The 24,596-nt window shown below is 36.4% G+C and overlaps 4 protein-coding genes across 5 annotated transcripts; all 4 read right to left on the minus strand.

Moving 5' to 3' along the window:
* Positions 1–2,367: 2,367 nt before the first annotated feature.
* Positions 2,368–4,360, minus strand: LOC117431614 (parvalbumin-2-like). 2 transcript variants are annotated; one of them, XM_058995901.1, is made up of 5 exons: positions 4,283–4,360; positions 3,681–3,746; positions 3,308–3,440; positions 2,863–2,972; positions 2,368–2,666 (listed from the first exon to the last, which is right to left on the minus strand). In XM_058995901.1, exons 2-5 carry the CDS (start codon positions 3,739–3,741, stop codon positions 2,641–2,643), a joined length of 330 nt encoding a protein of 109 aa, XP_058851884.1. In that variant the 5' UTR covers positions 3,742–3,746; positions 4,283–4,360; the 3' UTR covers positions 2,368–2,640. The 2 variants fall into 2 exon arrangements, with proteins under 2 accessions (XP_058851884.1, XP_033908620.1); XM_034052729.3 differs by having other exon boundaries at positions 4,219–4,333.
* A 2,946-nt stretch (positions 4,361–7,306) lies between these two features.
* Positions 7,307–9,653, minus strand: LOC117431642 (parvalbumin alpha-like). Its single transcript, XM_034052823.2, has 5 exons — positions 9,532–9,653; positions 8,966–9,032; positions 8,490–8,622; positions 7,858–7,967; positions 7,307–7,614 (listed from the first exon to the last, which is right to left on the minus strand). Exons 2-5 carry the CDS (start codon positions 9,024–9,026, stop codon positions 7,589–7,591), a joined length of 330 nt encoding a protein of 109 aa, XP_033908714.1. The 5' UTR covers positions 9,027–9,032; positions 9,532–9,653; the 3' UTR covers positions 7,307–7,588.
* A 2,487-nt stretch (positions 9,654–12,140) lies between these two features.
* On the minus strand, positions 12,141–14,955 carry LOC117431643 (parvalbumin beta-like). The gene is made up of 5 exons (XM_034052824.2): positions 14,824–14,955; positions 14,300–14,367; positions 13,569–13,701; positions 12,520–12,629; positions 12,141–12,315 (listed from the first exon to the last, which is right to left on the minus strand). Exons 2-5 carry the CDS (start codon positions 14,358–14,360, stop codon positions 12,293–12,295), a joined length of 327 nt encoding a protein of 108 aa, XP_033908715.1. The 5' UTR covers positions 14,361–14,367; positions 14,824–14,955; the 3' UTR covers positions 12,141–12,292.
* A 2,412-nt stretch (positions 14,956–17,367) lies between these two features.
* Positions 17,368–19,726, minus strand: LOC117431613 (parvalbumin, thymic-like). The gene is made up of 5 exons (XM_034052728.2): positions 19,601–19,726; positions 19,105–19,172; positions 18,662–18,794; positions 18,312–18,421; positions 17,368–17,683 (listed from the first exon to the last, which is right to left on the minus strand). Exons 2-5 carry the CDS (start codon positions 19,163–19,165, stop codon positions 17,658–17,660), a joined length of 330 nt encoding a protein of 109 aa, XP_033908619.1. The 5' UTR covers positions 19,166–19,172; positions 19,601–19,726; the 3' UTR covers positions 17,368–17,657.
* Between the last annotated feature and the right edge of the window lie 4,870 nt (positions 19,727–24,596).

A 24,596-nucleotide genomic window follows, 5' to 3' on the forward strand; every position in this document is an offset into this window, starting at 1 on the left:
TAAATAGACAACCATGGGGGCCAGTTTACACGTGCGCGTGCACGTTCGGGAGAATTACTCGTGTAAATCAGGTTTGTGGCCGAAAAAGACGGCCAAAGAGGGATAGGGTAAATCTCATTTAGCCGTGTAAATGACGAAAAACACGGGAAAATCCACGCCCAGTTTCGCATGGAAACCCGCATTTCACGTGTAAATGTGAATGAGCTTATTATCACTATAAATATTGCAAGGGAGCTGTAAAAACTACGCTAAATTTAAACACGAAGAGCAAGTGTGCTGCTTAAATGTGTAACTGAATTAATTCCCGTCCTTTTTTGATCCCAGCTATGTCCGAAGACAACGCGTGTCCGCCCTCCAAGTTAATAAATATAGTTGGTGAACTAACTGGATGTCATGAGCCAGCTCGATCGCCCAAAACAGCGCAGCAACATATCTACAAACAAGTTGTGATGCCCTCTCAGCAAATGAACGTAATAATTGTGTTTTATTTGTTTGCATCATTAATATTTAACACAACAGTAAATCCAACACAACTTAAAAGAAAGGAGAGAATCTCTGACAGCACGAGCCTCCTCAGATCGCTGCTGTCCAACTGAAACTGGCGGTTGAGGTAATCTTCACAGTTGCCAAGTCCGCGTATAATAAGCGGGATTGGGCTTGTTTTTCTGAGAATCGCGGGTTGGAATTTGCAACACTGGTAACCTTCCCCGTGTGTTTCACAGGCAGCCTCCGATTCCTGAACACATTATTTTGTTGTTGACAAGAGTTTGTGCAGGATACAGCAGGCAGTGGCAATTTTGGGAACGAGCTAATGCAATTCAGTCCGTTTCATCAGTATCCGCCACCTTCATTTCTAGTACCCAGGCAGTATTTGCCCAAGCGTGGTGCTGAATGCTTCCTCAGCAGCTGTCAGCCGTCCGGACGGGTAGGGTTTCTATGCAGCATCACCTGATCCCCTATATGCTGTATTGCCTGAATGAAAAGGATATATATTGCCGGTTTTCAGCCATGGCGATCTGCAATACCTGTTGGTCAGTTTCATTTTATACCTCCGAGTTCATTTTTAATTAATGAGTCGTAAGATAAATTAGTTGAAACATTATTCACTACTAACGACATGACACATCATTAATGACATTTGAAAAACAATTTGGGCAAGAGCAGTTAAGCACATTATTAACCAGCCAGGCACGAGGTATTTTGCTTTATTACAGCAGCTTAGATTCACTCGTGTACCAGTTCTCTGCACACTGAAACCACATTTTCACAAAATATCACTAGTAATCTTCAAAAACAGCACGAGTACTTTATGCATAGCTAATTTACACCTTTCCCATCAATTTGCATGACCTCGGGTGAAAAGCCCGGTTTACTCGAGTAAAATAAACTAAGCGAATGGAAACCCAAAAAAGCATTTACACGAGGCATTTTTTTCTCGAGAAATGTCTCGAGCTATATATACAAAAAAAACACAAGCGTGGAAACCCCACTGATGTTGCCATCGCCCAGATTAGAAGGCATAACACTCGTGCTCTGAACTAACACATACACGCTGGTAAGAGCCGAGTTAGTGGTCTGAGCTGGCAATGCTCCAATTAACCAGAGGGATTAAACGGGGAGTGCTATTAATTGAGTTTAAATCACTTGCTATTATTATTTGTTTAGCCAAGGCGATTTACAGAGACTAGGGTGTGTGAACTATGCATCAGCTGCAGAATCACTTATATCAAAGTCTCACCCGAAAGACGGAGCACAAGGAGGTTAAGTGACTTGCTCAGGGTCACAGTGAGTCAGTGGCTGAGCTGGGATTTGAACAGGGGACCTCCTTGTACAAGTCATTTTCTTTAACCGGTGAACCACACAGCCTCCTAATTTAGAGTGCGTTGAGAAACGGATGAGTAAAGCAATGCGCTTTGTTGTGCTCTTCTATTAAATATATTGACTAATACGATCTGTCCATCAGTGGTAAACTTGCTTCTTTCAAGAGATACCAGCGCCCTCTAGAGGAATACACAAATATAACACGTTTACAATAGTTCCTCTGTAGTTATCTTCTCTCCAGTTTTTGGGTCAAGAGGCAACTAAACAACTATATGGTTTGCAAAAAAAAAATAAAAAATATCCACAGTTTTAGCACATTCGTCTGTTTATTTAGAATATTAACGTTTTCAGTCAATTGTGTTACTTTGATTTAATACATCTAATTTAGAAGCCCCACTATTCTGGCAGAGTGGAGGGTTACTGTAAGGGTGATGTATGTGTTTTGAGCATTATCTAGTCCACGATTCACAATTAACTGTATACAAATGTGTGTTTGATGACCCAAGGAAAGCAATCATATATAGTAATAAAAAGACACAAACTAGATTTTCTATTCCAAAAGAATATTTATTCCTTTCTTATCGTCCTTTCTGAAAAGTGCATCATAGATTTTACAATTAGCAAAATTCATAATTAAGACATGAAACACAACTCAAGAACATTTACAAATCTTGTTTTGCACATCGTGCTGCAAAAGTAGAAGCAGTCGAGACATTTCATAAAGCAAATATATCAAAAGTATTTATAATTCGGATGAGAGAGGCAGTTTTTGAAAAATGTTGTTCCTTGAAAGCAGTGTTGGGCTTGGTCAATTGGTATTTATGCCTTAACGAGGGAAGCAAACTCTGTAAAATAAAATACAAAAAATGATAAATAAACATTATAAAGAACAATTATATCTGGCAAGCAGTGGAATTTGAAAAACCTTGCTGCACACTATTTTAAACAATGGGTATTTAAAAAAACGCAACATTTGAAGAACTATTTCAAACTGCTCTTGAGTCTAATGCTCACTTTGCACGCTCGTTCTTTGTCTCTTACCATCAATTCCGATTTTGCCGTCACCGTCTGAGTCGCCAGCGTTCAGGAAAGCCTTGGTCTCAGCGTCAGTCAGAACTCTGGCGCTAGCGGCGAAGTTCTGCAGAAACAGCCTATAAGAAACGGGACCATCGTTACTAGCTTGTCAGTAAACTGTTTTACTGTGTGTTTAGATTAATTGTACTATTCGGTACGTTACAGTAACTGCTGCAGAAGACCACTTGCATGTAAGGGTGGTTTTCTGCAATAGTGTCCCTACTACTACAGAATACCCTATTCTGTATCGCATTGCGTATACCTGTTATGTTTTAAACGGCTTGCAGTCAGGTGAGAATCTTACTTGAGCTAAGGTAATTTTGATGAGATAGACTAGAAAGTTTGGGACTATGATCGTGTGTGTAATATGGGTTAGCATATAGCACAGTACACTTGAAATGAAGACTCTTACTTCAATTCATCCTCCTCAATGAAGCCGCTCATGTCCTGATCCAGGATTGCAAAGGCTTTCTTCACGTCATCAGCAGACTTGCCGCTCAGACCGACCTTGGCAAAGAAGTCCTTGTAGTTGAATGAGTCAGCGGCTATAAAATAAAAAAAAGAATGGTTTTCTGCCTCAACACAAGCCAACGCGACTTGTGTGTTTCTTTTGCTGTTGCATTTTGTTGTGTTTCACACTAAGAAGTGTTGGACCCATTCCATCACCCGCATTGTGTTGAGAACTACACCAAGACATTCACATCTTTATAGTGCTTTTTCTTAAGGTTCATTTTGACACACAGTTCAGTAATAATGTCAGAAGTGTAAGATTTAGTTGGTAATACCTTGGCATGCCTGCAGGGCGGCAGTAATGTCTTCATTCTTAAGAAAACCGACGAAGGCCATTTTAGCTGCGTGAAAAAAAAAATTAAAAAATAACCGACATTAAAACACATTTCATTATAAGTGAACAATGGCATTGCAATGCCGCTCTCCCTCACGGGTTCTTTGCTTATCTTTTTGTATTAACCTACTGAAGCCTAATTGCACATCCCTTATAAGGAGAAATCAGTTGATATCACACGTTGCGTCTCTTATAAAGACTTGGAGGAATACGCCTTCATTATTCGCAGACCCATATGAACGTTGTATTAAAATTCCATTGCGGCTGTTCTGTGTTCTGGGCTCCGTTCCAGAGCGGGTGTGGGTCGCAGTCCCATTCCACTGGTTACTCCAATATCTGAATTCACAGGATGAACATTTTGTAGGTTGGCATCTGCTTTTCCATCCCAGCATTCAGAGCGTTGACAAACTGCAGCAGACCTAGGGCACATAGATTGTATTCAGCTAGCTCCAGTTCTGAAGCCTCTTGCATTTACTCACCTGGATTCTCTGAAAAGCTAGGGGAAAATCTGAGGAAACGAGTCGAGCAAACTGCAGTACTCACCAAACCTGTGCACCGTGCTTATATACTAATCTTCCGACCCGAAAGGCATAAATACCACCTGCAGTGTGGCTGGTTTAGAAAATGTGTCCAGTAGTCAACAAAGTTCTATTTTTACCTACACAGCCAAAGATGCTTACAGTGTGCTAGTTAGCAAAAATTCTTACGATTCGATAACGCTAAGAATACCCGATGCTGATTTAGATGAAACGTTTGTTGCTGCGCCCAGTGACTCTACATAGGCACATTGGAAAGGCACCGTGCCATACCGGAACACTCAGCCACAACGTTTCTCGATGACATTAATTTCCCGAGCTCCCAACAAAACAAACTTCCATCCCTGGTAAAATATTTTTTCACTTATTTAAATGCCGAAAGTTTTGCATGACCTAGAATTTCAGGATTGAGACATAAGTAAAAACAAACAACAAAAGCAAAAAAAAAAAAAAAAAAAAAATTATTTATTTATTTATTAACATCGTGTAATCAATCACGCTATGATATCGCAAAAGTCTACCGGAAACCATAATAGTAGTACAGTATTTCATGTTTGATTTTGAAAAGTCACATTTTCCAATTTGATATCTGTTTTTCGTTAATCATATGTAAAACTACAAATCAATATGTAATTCAATATGTTAACGTAACATTATTCAGCAGGTTTCATTGGACTTTATGAAGCAAAATAAGCTAATTCTATAGTGTGATGCAAAATCTTTGGCCATAGCTGTATGTATTTCTATGTGAATTTGAGCTGTACAGATTGTGGATAGTGTATATTTTTTAATGATTAAAAAAAACCAAAACGTTTTAATCTGTTGTCTAATTAAGATGACCGAATATAATTTGTTTGAATGTCATGCTGGCAGATATGTGGCACTGCATACAAAAAATAAAAATGATCTGAAGAATTAACTTGTCATTTAAATTTTACCGCTAGGTGGCAGCACTACCCCCCTGATAATCCAACCTTTTTTTTTTAAATACTGCATGGACAGCATTCGGTGCTGAAAGACCCTTATTTCAACCCAGGTTTCAACTGCAAAGTTCAGCAGTAAAAATGTAGCGAGTTTATGTTTTAAAAACAACACCACAAATAATAAATATTGTATTATTATTATTATTATTATTATTATTATTATTATTATTATTATTATTATTATTATTATTATTATTATTATTATTATTATTATTATTATTGTTTTAATATAGTTTGGGAAACTCAGTAGTGATTTTTATGACAAGAATTGGGCCTTATCAAAAGATTTCATTTTTCCACGGGTCCATTTCTGCATTTGATAACCCCTTGTCCTTTGCAACACGTTTTTAATTGATTCTCTTTTACTGCTATTGAATACTAATTGAAACTTTAAACTTAATCAAAACTCCCAATTAAAAAGAGCTTTTGAACTGAAGCCACACGTATGTCAAAGACTATATGAATAGATTACACAGTTATTAATAGTTGTTGTTTTTTTTTTGCTCAATGTTATAACACTTGAGGTAGAAACTCAGATTATATTGTCATACATCATTTCAGCTATTGAAATTATTTTTTTTCCCCAGTGCTGTAATACGCTCTGATAGGATGTAATGTATCCAGGTGAGGTATAGGTTAATCAAATCAACCTCGTCCTTTCCTGTAAGTTTTACTTCTTAATGTTCGATTGTTGAGCGTTTACTATGTTATGGATGGAAGGTTTAAGTATACATTCTATTCAAATGGTATTTGACACACAGGTAGGCATATGCATGTTTGGGCTTTGAATAAGATGTGTTTTCTACAATACGGCATCTAGTCTCAAGCACACAACTAATATTTCACTGGTGAGTTGAGTAATGGTGTGCTCTATTCAGATGTATCTGGCGTGCGCCAATATGCAATGATACTTGAAATTCTAAAGACAAAAGCTGCTTTTTTCATTAGTACATGTATATACATTATAGATCCACTGAGTTGCAATATATATGTCTGGAGACACCCTATAGAAGTTTCAGGACATAGACTGACCACTCAACCACTGTCTCTGTTAAAGCTGACCAAAACTTCCCCCTCCCATAAAACCCCTGGTTAAACTCAGGTTTCAAACCCAATAAAAGACAGATATCCACCGAAGATGTTCAGTTAAACCCCCAAATATCTTCACTTCTCTATATATTACGTACAACTGCAGAATTCAACATAGTGTTCATATTAAGTATTTCTAATTGCACTGTTATTACAACGCAGTTGCTTCCTCTTTATACCCAGGAACTCGAGAGCAGATGTCAGCCAGCTACCGGCAGCTGGAGGACACAGGCCAGCCCTGCAGGTGTCCGATCTGAGCTCACTGGGCGTCTGGTCAGCTGGGTTCGCTGTAGCGCAATGAGGAAAAACAGTGCTGTTACCCCATAAGCCACTCGGGGTACCCCTTGTTGTTACATTCTTACTGCGTGCTCTCCTTTGAGTTTAGCCTCTTTCCTTTTACAAACATTGCACAAAAAGAGACAGCACGATCATAATTAAAACTCCCTGGCACTACTTCTGCTCAGAAATATGTCGCCCTCTAGTGGCACGAATGCAATAGCACTTAATCTGTATAATGTTTCACTGTTGGGCCAGTAGAGGAGAAATGAGGTCACCTGCCACTCACAACTCACACACTAAAAAAGTGACATTTAAACCTCCTGATGTGTAGGTATACGTATTACATGCACACAATAACTTTATACAATGTATTTATTGTGTAGTTTGTAATATTGTATTTGAGCACAACACGTGAATGTTGAGAGATGATATTTAAGAAAATGCTGATGGGATTCCATTTGTAGTTCCTGTGCAACGGTATAAAGACAAGCATGCTTCAGTTGGGCTATATGGGCTGCATTGTCATTTGATAATACACCTGTTAATTTGTGCAAATGGGTTTAATATAAAACCAACTAAATTATTGCATGAAATAGTGTGCAAGCCCTAGCCCTGTATAGCACTTCCCATGAACAAAACCGCCGGTATTCCAAATACACAGAAAAGAAAAGACAGACCAGTGCTTTCCAAAAGAAGATTTAGTCTTTTGTTAATTCACCCTTTCTGAAAGTGCATCGAAGATGTTACATCAGCCAACTCATATTTAAGACATAAAACACAACCGTGCTACATTTACAATGATTATTATTATGTGGGACAGTGTTGCTGCAAAGGGAGAAACAGTGTGCAGGCATTTCATAAAGCAAATGTATAAAAATTCTGTGTAATCTGGATGAGAGAGGCAGGTCTTGGACAACGTTGTTACTGGTTCCTTCAAAACAAGAGAGTCGGACTTGGTCTGTTTATGCCTTAACGAGGGCAGCGAACTCTGTAAAGAAAATAATAATAATAATAATAATAATAATAATAATAATAATAATAATAATAGGTTTATAAGTAAGAAAACAAGAATTCACCATGTTACCATCAAAAAAAGATACAACTTTCTAACATAAATGTAAGATAACAATACAGTAGTTACTTGACACTAGCACTGCTCTAACGCAATATAGGCTTTTAATCGTAATGGGAAAAATTTATTATCAAAGGCTATTTATAAGAAATCTCTTACCATCAATTCCGATTTTGCCGTCACCGTCGGAGTCACCAGCGGCAAGGAAGTCCTTCGTCTCTTTATCAGTCAGAGCTCTGGCGCCTGCAGCGAAGTTCTGCAGAAACAGTCTGCCAAAAACAAATCGAATGAAAATGCTTAGGTTGAGACTATCAGAGGCCAGCTGACCGTTTAGGAACTTGCATTATGGTACATCGTCTTAACTGGCTTAGCAAGAGGTGTCAAAAGCAGTAAACTAATTCGTTTTCTTGCTAGTTCATCCTATTTATAGCCCATCCTATCGAGCAGCTCTCCAGATGTAATCGCTACTCCGACGAGTGTATAGGCTGCTGGTCTAAGTTTGAAGTTATGATATCGGGTAGGAGTTCTAAAGTAAGATGTATACACTATATTATATTACCTTAAAAGTGCAGTGAGAGGTATTCTGATAAAGTAAACTTACTAATAGAAATCTGAAGTTATGATACCGAGTAGAAGGGTTATGTGTCATAGTGACAGCTGTTTTGTGTAGCTATCCCTAAAGCTATCCCTAAAGAAAAGCATCTTATCTCGGCTATTCTAACAAAGTAGCAGCACTAAGTTTGGCGCTATGATCGCGGGCATATTATTGTGCAGTTGAACGTGACTCTTACTTCAATTCATCCTCCTCAATGAAGCCGCTCATGTCCTGATCTAGGATTGCAAAGGCTTTCTTCACGTCATCACCAGACTTGCCGCTCAGACCAACCTTGGCAAAGAAGGCCTTGTAGTTGAATGAGTCAGCGGCTATAAAAGACATTATTATTATTATTATTATTATTATTATTATTATTATTATTATTATTATTATTATTATAAATTGCACTTTATGATATTAAATACCAGACAAGTGATCAATTTTAGTGAAAAACTAATAAAAGCTAATAAATAAAAACATCACGCCATTAAAGGTAAGTATCCGAATAATTTTAAAACAAAATATCGACATTGGAAAAAAAAAAAAAACACATTAAAATCCCGGTAAGTTTACATCAAAATAAACCATGTTGGTATTATCGAGTCCTTTATGTCACACGCCTCGTTCTCAGGGTGTAAATGTCACCAGTAGGTAAAGGGACGTGGTTGGTACCTTGACACGCCTGCAAGGCTGCAGTGATGTCTTCGTCCTTAAGGACACCCTTGAAAGCCATTCTTAGCTGCGTGGGGGGAAAAGCGCACATTAACATACTTAAACAGCACAATGCATACGTGCTTACAATGTCATCATACATTCCCAATAACAATAACGTCTGCTTTTTAAAAACAAGGTACAATTTAAACTTTAAAATTGACAAGAGATTAGTCTAATGCCTTCATCAGTAAAAAAAAAAAAAAAAAAAAAAAAAAAAAAATACAAAAAAAAAAATTTGGACAAACTGTAAAGCGAAAAGGTTGGTTCCACATTGCGCACAAAAAGCCTATAATCTCTAGCCCGGATTGCATTTGTTCATAATTTCAGTTCAATGGTCCTTTGACAGCAGCAGTCCCATTCCACTGGTTATTCCAATAATAAACTGAATAATCAGGAAGCAAAGTTGTAGGCTGACAGCATGCCTTCCCATCCGCGGCAGGTTTCTTTTTCTGACCAGATTTACATTTCAGAAGAATCACCAGTTCTGAAACCTCTTCAAACCACTTGCGTTCGTGTTAACTCACCTTGGTTTCTCCTGAGGTTAAGGGGAAATCTGAGAAATTGAGTCGAGCAGCGGCAGTGAGACTGTAAGACTGCGCGCTCTTTATATACCTTCCCTCCAAACCATTTACAGCAATCGGAGACACCGTGTAATAGATACCATGAGCGTTGGATAAGATTGCTTTCTCAAAAATGTGTCCAGTAGTCAGATTGATCTATTTTTAGCTTTATAAATGAAGATGCTAATAAGCATGTGTCATCTATAAAGAACGTTCTGAATATTGGTAACTCGGTATTCTACAACCTAATGCTAAGATTCAGATGAATTGATCGTTTTTGGTTTTTGAAACAAGTTCGCTGCATGTTGGATGCGAAGAAAGCCCCATGCATTCATCAAGTTCACCTGTTGCCTGGAGCGTTGATGAACAGTGTTAAAAATGTACTTCAAATATGGATTTAAGCGCATGGGTTTTATTCTAAACTTCAATAATGGTTAATGCTTGATGGATATTGATGGATGTCGCAAATATTACATTTCAGTTTCCAACGTAGAATGCAAACCTTTCACATGTGACTTTCACTCAGCAGATCGGAGGCGCTGGGGCGAGAGAGCGTGCAAACGCGTTATTAGCAGCACCCTTTAACTTGTTTTTATTAGTGATTGTGAATGAATGTGTGAATGTCTCTCTTGCTATCCCCATTGCTCTATGCGCAATAACTTTCCCTGGGTGCAGAGACTGTAATGATAACAAGGTAAGCCCCATCCACACGAAATAATCTTAAACATTAAAGACTATATCCTTAATTGAACTAATAATGTGCTTAATTAGACATTTTTACTTGTTTCCAACTCTTAAACAGTTGCAGTTCAAGTTACTTATCAAATGTTATAGCTAACTTGAAATATGCAACTGTTTAAGCGCTGAAAACAAGTAAAAAGGTCTAATTAAGCAAAGTATCTGTTCAATTAAGGATCTAGTTAAATACTTGACAGCTGGGTTGAAATGAAAACCGCAGCCACAGGGGGTCCCCAGGCCCGGGATTAGAAGCCCTGATATAAAAACACCATTGCCAGCAAAGGGTGGAATAGACACTCCTTCTAACAGATGAGCTGTTAGTATTTTTAAAAAAGCAACCCGTCTGCAATGTAGAAGTGACAACCCAATAAGGATAGCAGGGGAGCTAGAGAAGCGGCGCTGCTGTTTTAGCCTCCAAACGGACTTCTATTGTCGCTTCTTGCAGCATTTCGGTTAAGATGCTTTGCCTTTATTGTAAAAAACCGGAATTATTCAGTAAGTCCTATCGGTACTAAATAATGCCTTTAATAAACGCGCATACTGTCGATATAGGTACAGTAGGCCTATATGCTTAATCCCGCGGCTGCGTATCTAAACACACCAAGGATCGCCAGAACAAAGTGCTTTGATATTGACAGCAAGTCATGAATCTACCACTGACTCCAGATTTATGCTTTCCAATGCCTGATAACTCTAAGAATTAAAACATAAACGCCCGTTAAGGTTTAAATTGCTTAATTAGTCATTTTTAATTGTTTTCAGCTCTTAAACAGTTGCAGATTTAAAGTTAGCTATACGCAACTTGAACTCTATAACTGTTTAAAAGCTGAAAACAATTAAAAAGGTCTAATTAAGCAAATGATCAGTTCAATTAAGGGTCTAGTTAAGTAATTGAGAGCTGAGTTGGAATGAAAACCAGCAGACACAGGGGGTCGCAAATAGAGCGGAGCCACTGGTCTAGTATAGTATAAAACAATTAAAATAAAGTCAGGGGTCCACGAGTGGCTCACCTGGTAAACAGCACGGCCGCGTGGTGTGAAGGGTGAGCCACACAGCCAATGAAGTGTAGGTTCCTGGCCGGTTTTCCTTGGGGATTCCAGAGGGAGCGTCGTTTTGGCTCTAGCGCTCCCGATGGTTAGGGAGGCAAAACGGCAGGGACTGCCTCTCTTCATCGCGCGACACAGCGAACCCTGCTGGCCAGGTGCAGGGCTAGCCATTGTAGCTCGATGACATCAGCTTGAGTTCCTTGTAGAAAAGAAAACTGTGGTGGGGTCGGAGGACGCCCACTGAACCTTCAGTTCTCCTGAGCTATGTGAGGGGAAATAGTACGCTTGAACAGATGTTGGTATTTATTTACCACCACACAACCTACAGCTCTCCCTTTTCGAAAGCGTCATTTCTGGAATCCACAGTTTTCAGATGAATTGGAAAATTAGAGGACGGTAGACATGTTTATTTGTAGTTTCTATACCATTACTGCGCCTTGGCTATGTCTTTATACTACATTTAGATTATATCTGCCCCAAGTGTCCTGCACCCCATTGTGCCCAATGTAGCAACAGGCACTATATTTATTTTATATTTTCAAATACATTGTTTATAAAGTTGTGCATTAATTTTAAATATTTTTTTTAATGTTTTGACATTTTTTAAAAAATGGTGTTGTTTAATTTTCTGTAGCCTAATGATGTTTTCCTATCGTATTAAATGTTATCTGATAATCTGAAGTTTCAGTTTGCCCTTGTTGTAAATTGTACACCGATAATACTGTATTCTGTATGACCACAAAAATATTGTCTAATAATGTTTAGAATAAAGAAGAGAAACATACAATGATCAGTTCATTGTCTTTAATTTTCAATTGTAAATGATATCACAAAAAGAAAAACAAGGCAATGACATTTACAAATGCCAGTAACTGTACAAAAAAAGCATAAATAAATAGTCCTGCATCATACAAAGCTTTTGTTGTCTGTTGGCTGTGACTTTACTTCACCAAGGACTGGAATTCTGAAAAGAGAAAGTGAAAAGATTGCATCAATTGAATGTCATGCCATCTCTTCCTTCATAGCTTTATGTCTATGCGATTCTAATTCAATATTCCAAAGTAAGGACTGAGATTAGAAATTGCCCTTGCAGCAGCAGCAGGCTAAACTAGCACATCTATAATCGAGAAATCAATGTGTTCCCAATACTTATAGTATAGTTCAATACCATCAATTCCGATTTTGCCATCACCATCGGCATCGCCAGCTGCCAGGAACACAGCGGTCTCTTTATCAGTCAGAGATCTGGCAGCAGCGGAGAAGTTCTGCAGAAATAGCCTAAATAAAGGAAAACAATGGAGGTGAACAACCAGAATATGCATTTTTAGTAAAGATGTTGGTGCTTTCGCCATTGCAGCAACGTATTTTAATTAGGACTGTCCATTAATCGCAATTAACGGGTTCCGTGATAGACTGGTGTCAATGTATATGAATGTCATTAGAATTTTAGAATCATCCTATACCCTATGTTTTGAAAGGCAATGCTGCTTTTTTCTTGCAAGATTTGGCAACACTGGAGTGTAATCATGTCTGAATATAATTAGTCACTGAACCCCATTATGTAGCAAAGCACTGAAACTGAAGGACTTGTGAATGGGAAGTTTATTTTTTTTTTTTTTTTTTACTTTCTTAGGGTTCGTTGGATAGAAATTCAGGATTGTTGCAAACCCATGAATCAAGCGAAGTATGATACTATAACCAGTACTGGTGGATAGCTATGACTGGAGCCCCTTAACATTCTGACTTTATTTCAATAACCTAATTTATTTTATAAATATGTTATTTGCAGTTATGGAGGATGTAACAGTTACTCAGTGAATGTTTTGATTTATTTAGACAATTTCAAGTTATTAATAAAAGATAATTTAAAATTATTATTATTATTATTATTATTATTATTATTATTATTATTATTATTATTATTATTATTATTATTTCAATGGCAATGAAAAACATCAGTTTATGAGTGCAGGAAACTGCAAAGGAAACAGTAATTGTATCAATTAAATATGCGATTAAATCAAGATTAACTGAGATTATTTTTTTAATCTCCAGATTAATCAAGGTTAATTTTTGTAATCGCTTCGCAGCTCTAATTTTAATGTTAAGTGCATGTTTGTAGATGTTCATTTCGTTAATAATCCATACAGTAGCAACAGAAGAATTCACGATTCGTTTGATTCATACAGTATGCATGTATATATGTATCCCACTTACTTCAGCTCTTCTTCCTCAATGAATCCGCTCTGGTCCTGGTCAATGATTTTGAAAACTTTTTCTGTATCTGCGGCAGACTTGCTAGCCAGACCAATCTTGGCAAAGAATGCCTTGTGATTGAAGGATTCCGGAGCTGTTATGGAAGTACATCTTTATGAATCATATACACTATTGCCGGCTCCCATGTGTTCCTGTCCACTCCATCCCGTTCATCATTATCAGTTTACACGCTTTCTTATATATATATATATATATATATATATATATATATATATATATATATATATATATATATATATAAACATTTTTTAGACATTTTAAAACAGTTTGTGTGAACTCTATGGAGTTCGAGAAGTTGCTCTGACAAAAATTTTAAAAAACCCAAAAAACATATGCATTATAAAATAGATACATCGATAGGAAACTTAACGTGGTACAATTATACACACAGTGACTGAAGGGGATATAGAGCAGACATGCTTTTTGTAGTTGCCTACTCTGAAAATAAAATGCCCCTAGTTGTCCAGTTACCATTTCAATATATCAATCTACATAAACTTAACCAATTGTCAGTTCTATTTTTCTATTTCTAAAGAAAACGTAACCTATATTGTTGTCAGTATAAAGTCTCTCCTCTCTCTCCTGCTCTGCAACCTGGCCTCCTTGTAAACAGCCTTGTAAACGGCGTGCTGTGCGTCCTCGAGGGCTTAGCACTGTGAGTAAAAGTTTACCTTGGCAGTCCTTGACGGCTGCGTCGATATCCGCATCATTCAGCAGTCCGGCGAAGGCCATTTTCAAACTATGAGGAAAAGGGAGAGGTGTGCTGTATTACCTGGCCCATCGGTAGAGGCTATTTGACTACACGCTGTTTTAAACGAATACAACAACAAGAACAGCAATTATAACAAAAAATAATAAAAAACATACATTATGCCAATGCCAATCAACACGTTCCTATAGGAACGTGCCGCCCTTTGAAAACAACAATTATTAAATAAATAAACAAATTAAAAAAAAGGAATCAGACAATTGGCAGTTCGACTTTCATCTAAAACAACAATAATCAATTTATAAATGTAGAAGTAAAAGTCCTGTGTCGATAAGGCAAGCCCAACATGAGCGCTTGACTTTTGCTTTGAGTTCCAACCGGCTAACCGCGCTTCATTGGGATACAGCCGTTGCGCATCAATAAACCCCTTGTTGGTAAAACACTTCACAGTTTAGCTCCCGTTTCGACATCAGTTTCTGAACTCACCTCTCGGTAGTTCTTGGCTTGAGTGTTTAACAGAAAACGAAGATGCTGCTGTGCAGTGTCTAACCCTGAGATGGCGACCGCTTATATAGCCTATAGAAACACCACCGTATTCATAGTATGGATGGGTGGCTCTAGTTTCAAAACATGCTAGCTAAACAGATTCTTCAAATAATATCCTATATCCTATAGGAATGTGCGTATGGTCTGTAAACACATTGCAGGCCTTATATGTAAAATGATATTCTGCACGGTGGATCCAATTCAGAATTATGAACCTATTACATTTATCAAATGTCTTGACGAGCAGTCAAAAATAGCACTCCCCTTGTGTGCAAAATAAGTTACTACATACTTATGGATTACCTCTGACCCCACGATGCGTTCAAATTCTGCTCACTGCACAACTATAAGAAGACGATGACATGACTGTCGGAGCATAATGACTTTGCAAACAATTCACCAATAAAAGCTGTAATTTTCTAATGGGTCATTAAGGCAACGGAGAGCTGGCGTATTTGATAATGTATGCTTTACAGAAAGTGTCATTAACGAGATAATAATAAATAATATGATCTGGTTCATTATTATCCAGTTAATATTATTTAGGAAATAAATAATATTGTAGCAGCTTGTCATAGCTACCCACATCTATTTTGCCTAACTAGATAATAAGAGATAATGGCATAGAAATAGGAAACTATAGTAGGATACGGTGTATTATTTATTTCTTAATATGCAATTATTATAATTGTTACAGAAGGTCAGTGTATGAATTCATACTGTGGATTTAGACGATAACTGGCTTTACACGCCAGGTGGCGCTGTCCGCGGAAAAGCAAAAGGCTACTCGACCTGTATTTGCATTTTGAACAAAACATTTCCGGGCTTGCCGGCTTTGTTGACCCGACCTTTGTACCCGCTTTAGTCAGAACGTGTATTCATGCTGTACTAAATAAACACGTAACAGTCTAAATGTCACTGTTGAATAATCTTTGAGAAGCGATTCATATTAAATGACTTTATTTCTAGGGTTAAAAATACATTCAAATAGTTTTAGTCGGCCTACAATTTATTTAGTTATACATAGGAATATATGCATACCTCATCATATATATAGTTCATATATAGTTCAAGTATTATTTTTCTTGCAGTAAATAATCTTTATGACCCTGTGATGATAGGCTTACGGTAAATGATCTGCTGTATGACCTATATTCTCGACAAAGTACATAGGGGCCACTGCAATGAAGCCTAAATATTCAAATATTTAATGTTTTTATGCATGGTTTAGATTTATGAAAAGTGTACATGTATTTAATTCTATTTCTGCAAATATAACAATACAAATGCAAAATTAGTTTAAATAGTTGTCACACTATAAAAATAAAACATATACAAATAATATATGTGTTTGATTAAGAGCAGCACAGTCTATTTTCAGGGACACCAGTGTGCATTCAACGCGAAAGGGAAATATTAGCGCTTAATGTTACAGTCTTATTTATTTTGTCATTTAACATTTAATCAATGTGTTCTTAAAGATAAAAACAAACTATTAGAAACAAGTAGAATTAAACATACATATTATGCAACTAATTAAATACATTGTATAGCCTATACTTTACAATGTAATGTAAATATATTCGATTACAATTAACAGTAAGATCTGTTGCATGAGATTTATTTAAAAGTTTCATAGTATAAGCCTACATTATGAAGAGGTAGGCATACCATAAAAACACACATTACTTAAATATACCTGAAGGATTGGATTGCTGATTCAGTTCCTGTAGCAATTCATTTGATCAAAATAATGCTGTGAACTGTAGGCCTATTTGGAAAAATATCCCTTATGACATTGATCTGTTTTAGTAAATTTGTGGTCTTTATCACCTAATATTGACTCCATGCCAACTTCTGTTCATTCCAAGATTTTGCTATTTCAAATCTTTTTTATTCATTAATTTATTCAAAATCCACCCATCCATCCATTATCATTAACCGCTTACTCCTTTACAGGGTCGCGGTGAGCAATTTTTTTGTGGTTTTGTACTCATCTGCTTGCGTTTAGTCCGGGATTAACTTCCTAATGTGTTTTTCATTGATTTTAGATGCTATGGCTGCATGCTTTGTTATTCTGGAACCCATGTGGGCGCGTCAGGAAAAATCACATGACCAACGTCTATGAGCAAAATTACCAACCTGTTTTTTTTTAACACAAGATGGAAAGATAATGATAATGATAATGATAGCACAGTAATACAAGGCAAATACACGGCTGCAAAAGTTTTTTTTCCATTGAAGCAAATTATAATACTGTTATATTTGACATAATTTCTATATTATGAAACCATGGTGGCTCAGTTTTACCGGATATACTTCAAATAGATAGATAGATAGATAGATAGATAGATAGATAGATAGATAGATAGATAGATAGATAGATAGATAGATAGATAGATAGATTCTCAACTGAGGCTTTGCCATAATATATGTTGGGCCGTGCATACTAAAACAAAAATAAGAAGTCAGAGATTTTTTTTTTTTTTTTGCAAAAGTATTTATTTTTTTCCCTCTTCCAGCCACAATTGAAACATTGTGTTTGGACGATATCACAGAGCACCTTCCATATTAAGACATGAAACAATATGGGCTAAAACACCTGCACACAGGTGGAAATCTGAAATGGTTCCAACAATGTAGTTAACATACAGGGATTTTAGGAATGGCATTGGTCTATAAAAACATACAAATATGTGCCTTTAAGACTGCGAGGTTTGTGGGGGACGTGACGAAAATGGAGAATCCGTTGATCTTGGTCTTCAGCTATTTATTTATGCCTTGACCAGGGCGGAGAACTCTGTAAATACAAAAAGTGTTAGCGTTTTTAATCCTTTTGAAATGCAATTGTTTGCAGTAAAACAACAACAACAACAACAACAACAACAATAATAATAATAATATGTGTAACATTTCTTTTTACATTATAAAAAAATAATCTGAATGCAAATTTTTAATAGATAACCAACATTTATTCCAGTATCTTTGAGTCATTGTATTTAGCCATTTGTACCCCAACCGCATTTAGCAAGCTATGCTGTAGACCTGCAACCTCTCATGATGCACCCCATCAAAGCACTTTATTGTGCTTCAAATAAAATGGTATATTGATAATGAACGTTTTGCAGAAATAATTCCAAATATCAGCTGTCAAGGTCAATTATATACAATATACCTAATGTTTTATTAAGATCTCGTGTTATTTTCTTGGCACACATCAGAATTGGATACACTTGCTGCCCAATTTTGGCTTTGAAACACGTCCCCCATTTAGTAGGAATTAGTCGCTCACATTCTGACATTACAGATGCAAAAAATATCAGAGGTACCCTATCGAAATCTTCTGACGTCACAACCCTTTAGAATGGACATCTTAATATTTTACAGTTTGCTAAATGAGGTTCTAATGGTTCTTTCCTCTCTCTTACCATCAACTCCGATTTTGCCGTCACCGTCGGAGTCACCAGCGGCAAGGAAGGCCTTGGTCTCAGCAGCTGTCAGGACTCTGGCATCTTTTGAGAAGTTCTGCAGAAACAGCCTGAAAAAATAAAAAGCAAATCAGAAAAACAATAAATGATTGGGTATTTTACTTTGAAAAAAAAAAAAAAAAAAATATATATATATATATATATATATATATATATATATATATATATATATATATATATATATATATATATATATACAATAATAAATTTATGTGTTCAGCTTGTTTCGATATGATATATGTTTTTTGTTTTTTTTTTACTGTTATGTTGGTTGCGAGATATCTACTTACTGCAGCTCTTCCTCCTCAATGAAGCCGCTGTTATCCTGGTCAATGATTCCGAAAACTTTAGCAATATCACCCGCGGATTTCTTGTGAAGCCCAACGGCAGCGAAGAAGGTCTTGTAGTTAAAGGAGTCAGCAGCTGAAAACAGAAAATAATATATATATATATATATATATATATATATATATATATATATATATATATATATATATATATATATATATATATATCTCAAACAAGCTCAAAGAAGCAGCGGTAGGCTAAGTATTAGTAAGAATAACGAATCGATCAATTTTACAAACTGGTGCCTTAAACTGTTTGTCAACAATGACATGCATTGAAATATGACGTTGTCGCACATCGACCTGTATGTAACTAATTTAATAGAGCAGTTCATTAATTTCCTTAACCCACGCTTCCATAAAGTACAGCAAAGTAAGAGGTTTACCCTGGCAGCCGCTCAGAGCAGCGGTGATGTCAGCAGCGGCGAGCACGTCTGTAATGGCCATTGTGATGCTGTAGAAAGAATAGGTGTAAAATGATGATTCAAATTTTGTATTCCTTGGCCCGCTACTAGACGATCAGGGCTGGTCTTGGAACAGCACACCGCTGATGAATGGTTATTCACGGACCACGTTTTGTAGGCTATGCACAGAAACATATGTCATTAGCAGGTGCCTGTGCTTCAACCACTTGAGTTGGGTCATCTTGTCACAAAGTGAAAATATAGGCTACATTTATGGCAACTTTGCACAAAAGCTTATATGATCATAATGTCTTACTTTATTGTATTATTGCATCGTCAATATGCACATAAAAGCCAATACGAGAATGTAAGATACTTAGTAGTTTTAACTATTTGTATTATTTAATATTAAGTGCAGCACTGCGTTGAATGATCAGTGCACTGAAATATTGATCTTAAGACATTAGTTGTAGCTTACGTTTTTTGAGGTGTTGACTGCACAGGAGGAAAGCTTGCTGTGTTCAGGGAAGTCGCTGTGCCGAAACTGCAAGCCCTTTTTGCTTATATACGTTTCATTAGGCGGATCATATACAGATTATAGGTTTCGTCGTCATGAGGGCACATTGGTGTCCAATTTCGTCGCCTAACTGAATAACTTGAACTATTTTTATCTCCGGGGAAAACATCTCATATTTTCAAACGAAACACTATATATATATATATATATATATATATATATATATATATATATATATATATATATATAGTTACAATATTTTTAAAATATTGTAAATAAATATTGTATACCATATGCTGAGAATGGAATCACAGTAATATATATATATATATATATATATATATATATATATATATATATATATATATATATTAGATTCATGTGATGTATGTGTAATGGGGCCTATACTGGCCTAACATGAGGTTTGTGTAACTGCCAGACTGTATTCCAAAAGGTGTTTGGCACCAGCATTACTCTCGGCACACTGACAGTGAAAGTGGCTTTTGTTTGGGGGTGGATTAACCAATTGAAGTGAAGCACAATAACAAACAGTAAATCACTCTGAATTGTGTTCTTGTTTCAATTGTAAGTCATATATGGCTTAAGGCAAGCAATGCCTTCATTGATCAAGATAGGTAAACAGACATTTAGGTGGCCTTGGTATGAGCCTATACTTTTGGGGTACCGTTTTCAGAAAATGGAAACCCATATTTTGCTTATGTGACTATAATAAAATTTGCTAAAATCAAATTCAATAAAATCCCACCTGGCCATTTGTAGACTGGAATTTAGCACAAATTAAAAAAAGGTAAATTCAGTGCTCACATCACATTGGACATGATTTATAAAGAGTTCTTCAAAAACATGTTTGGCCAAATTTTATGGCATGTGTGGGTACAGTGAATGTTGACATAAGGTGCTTTACTGTTGGCTTCAGGCGCTCCTGTTGCTAAATATATATAAAACAAGTGCTGAATTGAATTGTTCCTTACTTGGTGTTAGCATGGAGTGATTTTTCACAAAAGCAAATTGTGAATTAGTTTTCCTCCCCAAAATGGCCGAAGCTGTACCTGTGTGCACTTTTGCAAACACACAGCCACAGATAGACAGAACTTATTTGGGAACATTTCAAATGTATCAACGAATGTGAGTGTTCAGCTTCTCTGCTGGTGTTTTTGCTATTAAAGGGCATTCCATTCCAAACTCTGGATCAGATGTCCTTCCCCGCAGCTGCCCCATATCCCCAATGCACTCTTTAGCACCATGCTAAGCAAAACGTCGTACATTACAAACGGCAGTACGGAGGCATCGCGTTAATAAACTTTATACATGTTTAGATCTTTGCAGTGGACCTTTCCTTCAGAACGGGTGTGTTATGTGTGACACACCGGGCATATTTCATGCAGGAAAATGCCATAATACAAACTGCTTTGGCTTATACCTTCCTACTGACTGGTTATTAAAGCTGGATAATTTGCCGTCTCAGGCAGTATCCAATTTGGCGCCTTCCTCCATCTTACTCATCCTTTGCAGTAAAAGACTGGGGGTTTACTTCAGTTTGGCACTAAATGACAAGTGCAGCCGTTCCAGCTGACGAAGGGATCGCTAATGGTATTGGGTTACTGTCTTGTGCAATAGTCCTGTACCATTCGAAAATTAGTATGGCTGGATATACTGTTTTTTCTGTTGATGGAGCTGCCTTATACTATAACAAAACATTTTTTAATAAAAATAAAAAACTATATTTACAAAAAACTATATTTTACAAACTGCACGTTAATAAGATACATAGGATTTAGGCTTAGATTTTATAGTTGTGTTCCAGTCAGGGTGTTCGAGATGGCACACAGTGCCTATGAGGGCTTGAGTTGCAATGGCTCAGCCAACCAGTCCTGGGACTTTCTTTGTTTTTAATTAAAGGGAGTTTCATAGTCATCACTGCATGACTTGAATATGTGTTTATTGAACAGCTTTGGTTGTGATTGGTTTTACAGTTATAACCAAAAGCACTTCGTTTTGATGACTTACAGGGCCATCGTACATTGCAGTAGAGGCTTAAAACACATATCGCTGCATGCAGTGCTTACAAAGGTACCACGAAAAGTTCCTGTCAGGACACTGCACTCACAATATTATTGTTAATAAAACAATGAATAATCCTCTCCTACACTGAAACCATAACCTTAAGATCAGTATCTTATACTGCAGTCACATCTAAAGTAGATCATGTTTGGCAGTGAATAGGCGTTGTTCTTACTTAAAAAAAAAGTGATCGGAGTGTGCTGACTTCCGCAGTTGTCCTGGCAGAAACATTTCGTGGTACCTTTGTAAGCACTGCGATTCTTTTCATATGACATCACTGAGAGGGGCATTTGGTATCTAAAGGGCGGAGACAGTTTACAGCAGCCAAGGAGAGACACGAACATAAACAAAACATCACAGGAACTTGTTCAGAGCTAATAAGAAAAAAGGAGAAACACTGTAAATCTGATGTATTTGACTTATAATTATATCAGAACATTTATTCGGTCTCGTGTTTATATATATATATATATATATATATATATATATATATATATATATATATATATATATATATATATATATATATATATATGTTTTTACAACTTTTATAAATATCAAGAAACGAGTTTATATAAGCATATACCATTTCATGAACTAAATGTATAAGGTAAGATTTTTTTACTTATTACTGATAATAATGAAATGAATAACTATTGTTTTATTTATAAATATTTATTTTTAGAAAATAAATCGAGAGTAGTGTCCATTATTGCTTATAAAGACTCTGAGAAACTTTATACTGTTCCCCAGTGTTCTGAAAAAAAGGACACCATTACCAATATGCTACTGTAAAAAATAATTTTTGTGAATTTTTATAGGAAGAAAGTCAACTACAGCCAAAAAAAACTTCTGAGCATCCCACTGAAAAAAATGCTTGCCGTGAAATTAAAACTGCCGTCACGTGTGTAACTAAATAATCAGTCGCATTGATGCGTTCTGGAAGATGGATTTTATTCATGGTTTCAGCGTCAGGTGTACTTAACCCAGCATCAGGGTACGAATGAAAAAGGGATAAATAATAAATTGAGTGTAGTACTTAAGTTAGGGATTAATGCCAACCTGGGCTCTATTGTGATTATGCCCAATTTAGCTTCCAGAGCGAATATTTGGAGGGTCGGGTTATAAACACATTGTGCTGTTGAAACATCACTATCAACCTATTCTGAATCCAAATTGAATTTGAATAATTTAAAGGGACCTTCATAGGACTCTTTGATGTTATCAGCGTTGTTGAACTTAAGTACCGAAAAAAATGGAATAGTATAGCAATAAAATAATAATTATAAAGTATTTTAATTGTTATACGTGGCAGTTGTAAATACTGTGCAAGCTTGAGAAAAAAAATACATAGGATTTTAACAATTCGATCCGTGTGCAAACAAATCACATGTCAATGTTTATATGTATTTATGTAAGCTACATTTTTTTCTTTTTTTTTTAAATAATCTTGAGTATTGCAATTTTGGGAAAAAAAAAAAAAAAAAAACAACCCCACCTTCAGGCCATGGAGTCATCAATGTGGTTAGGTCACAAATGGTTATCATGCAGGGGAAGGCACATTTTGCTCTTCCAGTCCAGGTCTTTGATCCAATCATGTCCTTTATTAATATATTGAAACAAACAAGAACCCTTAATATCATTTGCTGAATACAGTGTACAACACAAGCTTTGCAGTTTCCAGTTTTGAACACTAGATGGCCAGAAACTCAACATTATGACCAAGTCAGCAGCAACTAATACTGGTAAAATGTACAATCTGCTCAGACTTCAAAATATGTCAAGCACGCCATATGGTGGAAAAAAAAGACTTTCTAGGAACATGCAGTTTCCTAGACATGACACAAAAGTACAACGGTACATAGACTGACTAGCCAAAATATTATCTGCTAGGCCATAGTGTTTTCGCATAGCTAAAGGACACATCACAGGACAACACTAATTTGCATACATAAGATGCATTTACATTTCTATACAACAGCTCGGTAGTAAACTGACTTAAAAAAAAAAACAAAAAAAACATTGAAGGTTTGTAGGTTGATTCCTCATATTTGTCATTTATTTTGATAAGAGTTCCACCTACAAGCACATTTTCTTGCATAAAAGTGCACCCCCCTATATATATATATATATATATATATATATATATATATATATATATATATATATATAAACCCATCAGCCTATTTTCACAACCATATTGTAAAACTCCAAAAACTCCACTCTACACAACACAGCATTATACTACTGTAAATTCATGTGGTAGATTCTTAATTTCTTTTCATGTTAGGGCAGTTTTGTAAGTGCTTAATAACTTACAAACTTAGACTCACTTATACCATAAGCGTTGCGTATATTAAATGACCTCAACAGAGATGATTGTAAAGAAAGCATTTTAGAAAAGAGTGAATTAATTTTCTTGCAGAGCTATGGAGATCACAGAAAGCTGTCAAGTGTCACCTAAGATGATAAGAACATAAGAACATAAGAAAGTTTACAAACGAGAGGAGGCCATTCAGCCCATCTTGCTCGTTTGGTTGTTAGTAGCTTATTGATCCCAGAATCTCATCAAGAAGCTTCTTGAAGGATCCCAGGGTTTCAGCTTCAACAACATTACTGGGGAGTTGGTTCCAGACCCTCACAATTCTCTGTGTAAAAAAGTGCCTCCTATTTTCTGTTCTGAATGCCCCTTTATCTAATCTCCATTTGTGACCCCTGGTCCTTGTTTCTTTTTTCAGGTAAAAGAAGTCCCCTGGGTTGACATTGTCTATACCTTTTAGGATTTTGACCGTTTGAATCAGATCGCAGCGTAGTCTTCTTTGTTCAAGACTGAATAGATTCAATTCTTTTAGCCTGTGTGCATACGACATGCCTT

This window comes from Acipenser ruthenus, chromosome 22 (assembly GCF_902713425.1).
Source record: "Acipenser ruthenus chromosome 22, fAciRut3.2 maternal haplotype, whole genome shotgun sequence".
NCBI lineage: Eukaryota > Metazoa > Chordata > Actinopteri > Acipenseriformes > Acipenseridae > Acipenser > Acipenser ruthenus.

Excerpts from the sequence above, each read along its gene's own strand:
- LOC117431613 (XM_034052728.2), bottom strand. The coding sequence starts at position 19,165 with ATGGCCATTACAGACGTGCTCGCCGCTGCTGACATCACCGCTGCTCTG. Across the intron at positions 18,795-19,104 it reads TGCTCTGAGCGGCTGCCAGG|CTGCTGACTCCTTTAACTAC; the intron begins GTAAACCTCTTA and ends TTCTGTTTTCAG. Across the intron at positions 17,684-18,311 it reads CGGCAAAATCGGAGTTGATG|AGTTCTCCGCCCTGGTCAAG; the intron begins GTAAGAGAGAGG and ends TTGTATTTACAG.
- LOC117431614 (XM_058995901.1), bottom strand. The coding sequence starts at position 3,741 with ATGGCCTTCGTCGGTTTTCTTAAGAATGAAGACATTACTGCCGCCCTG. Across the intron at positions 3,441-3,680 it reads CGCCCTGCAGGCATGCCAAG|CCGCTGACTCATTCAACTAC; the intron begins GTATTACCAACT and ends TTTATTTTATAG. Across the intron at positions 2,667-2,862 it reads CGGCAAAATCGGAATTGATG|AGTTTGCTTCCCTCGTTAAG; the intron begins GTAAGAGACAAA and ends TTTATTTTACAG.
- LOC117431643 (XM_034052824.2), bottom strand. The coding sequence starts at position 14,360 with ATGGCCTTCGCCGGACTGCTGAATGATGCGGATATCGACGCAGCCGTC. Across the intron at positions 13,702-14,299 it reads AGCCGTCAAGGACTGCCAAG|CTCCGGAATCCTTCAATCAC; the intron begins GTAAACTTTTAC and ends CTTCCATAACAG. Across the intron at positions 12,316-12,519 it reads TGGCAAAATCGGAATTGATG|AATTCCAGTCCTTGGTGAAG; the intron begins GTATTGAACTAT and ends TTCTCTTTTCAG.
- LOC117431642 (XM_034052823.2), bottom strand. The coding sequence starts at position 9,026 with ATGGCTTTCAAGGGTGTCCTTAAGGACGAAGACATCACTGCAGCCTTG. Across the intron at positions 8,623-8,965 it reads AGCCTTGCAGGCGTGTCAAG|CCGCTGACTCATTCAACTAC; the intron begins GTACCAACCACG and ends TGTCTTTTATAG. Across the intron at positions 7,615-7,857 it reads CGGCAAAATCGGAATTGATG|AGTTCGCTGCCCTCGTTAAG; the intron begins GTAAGAGATTTC and ends TTTTCTTTACAG.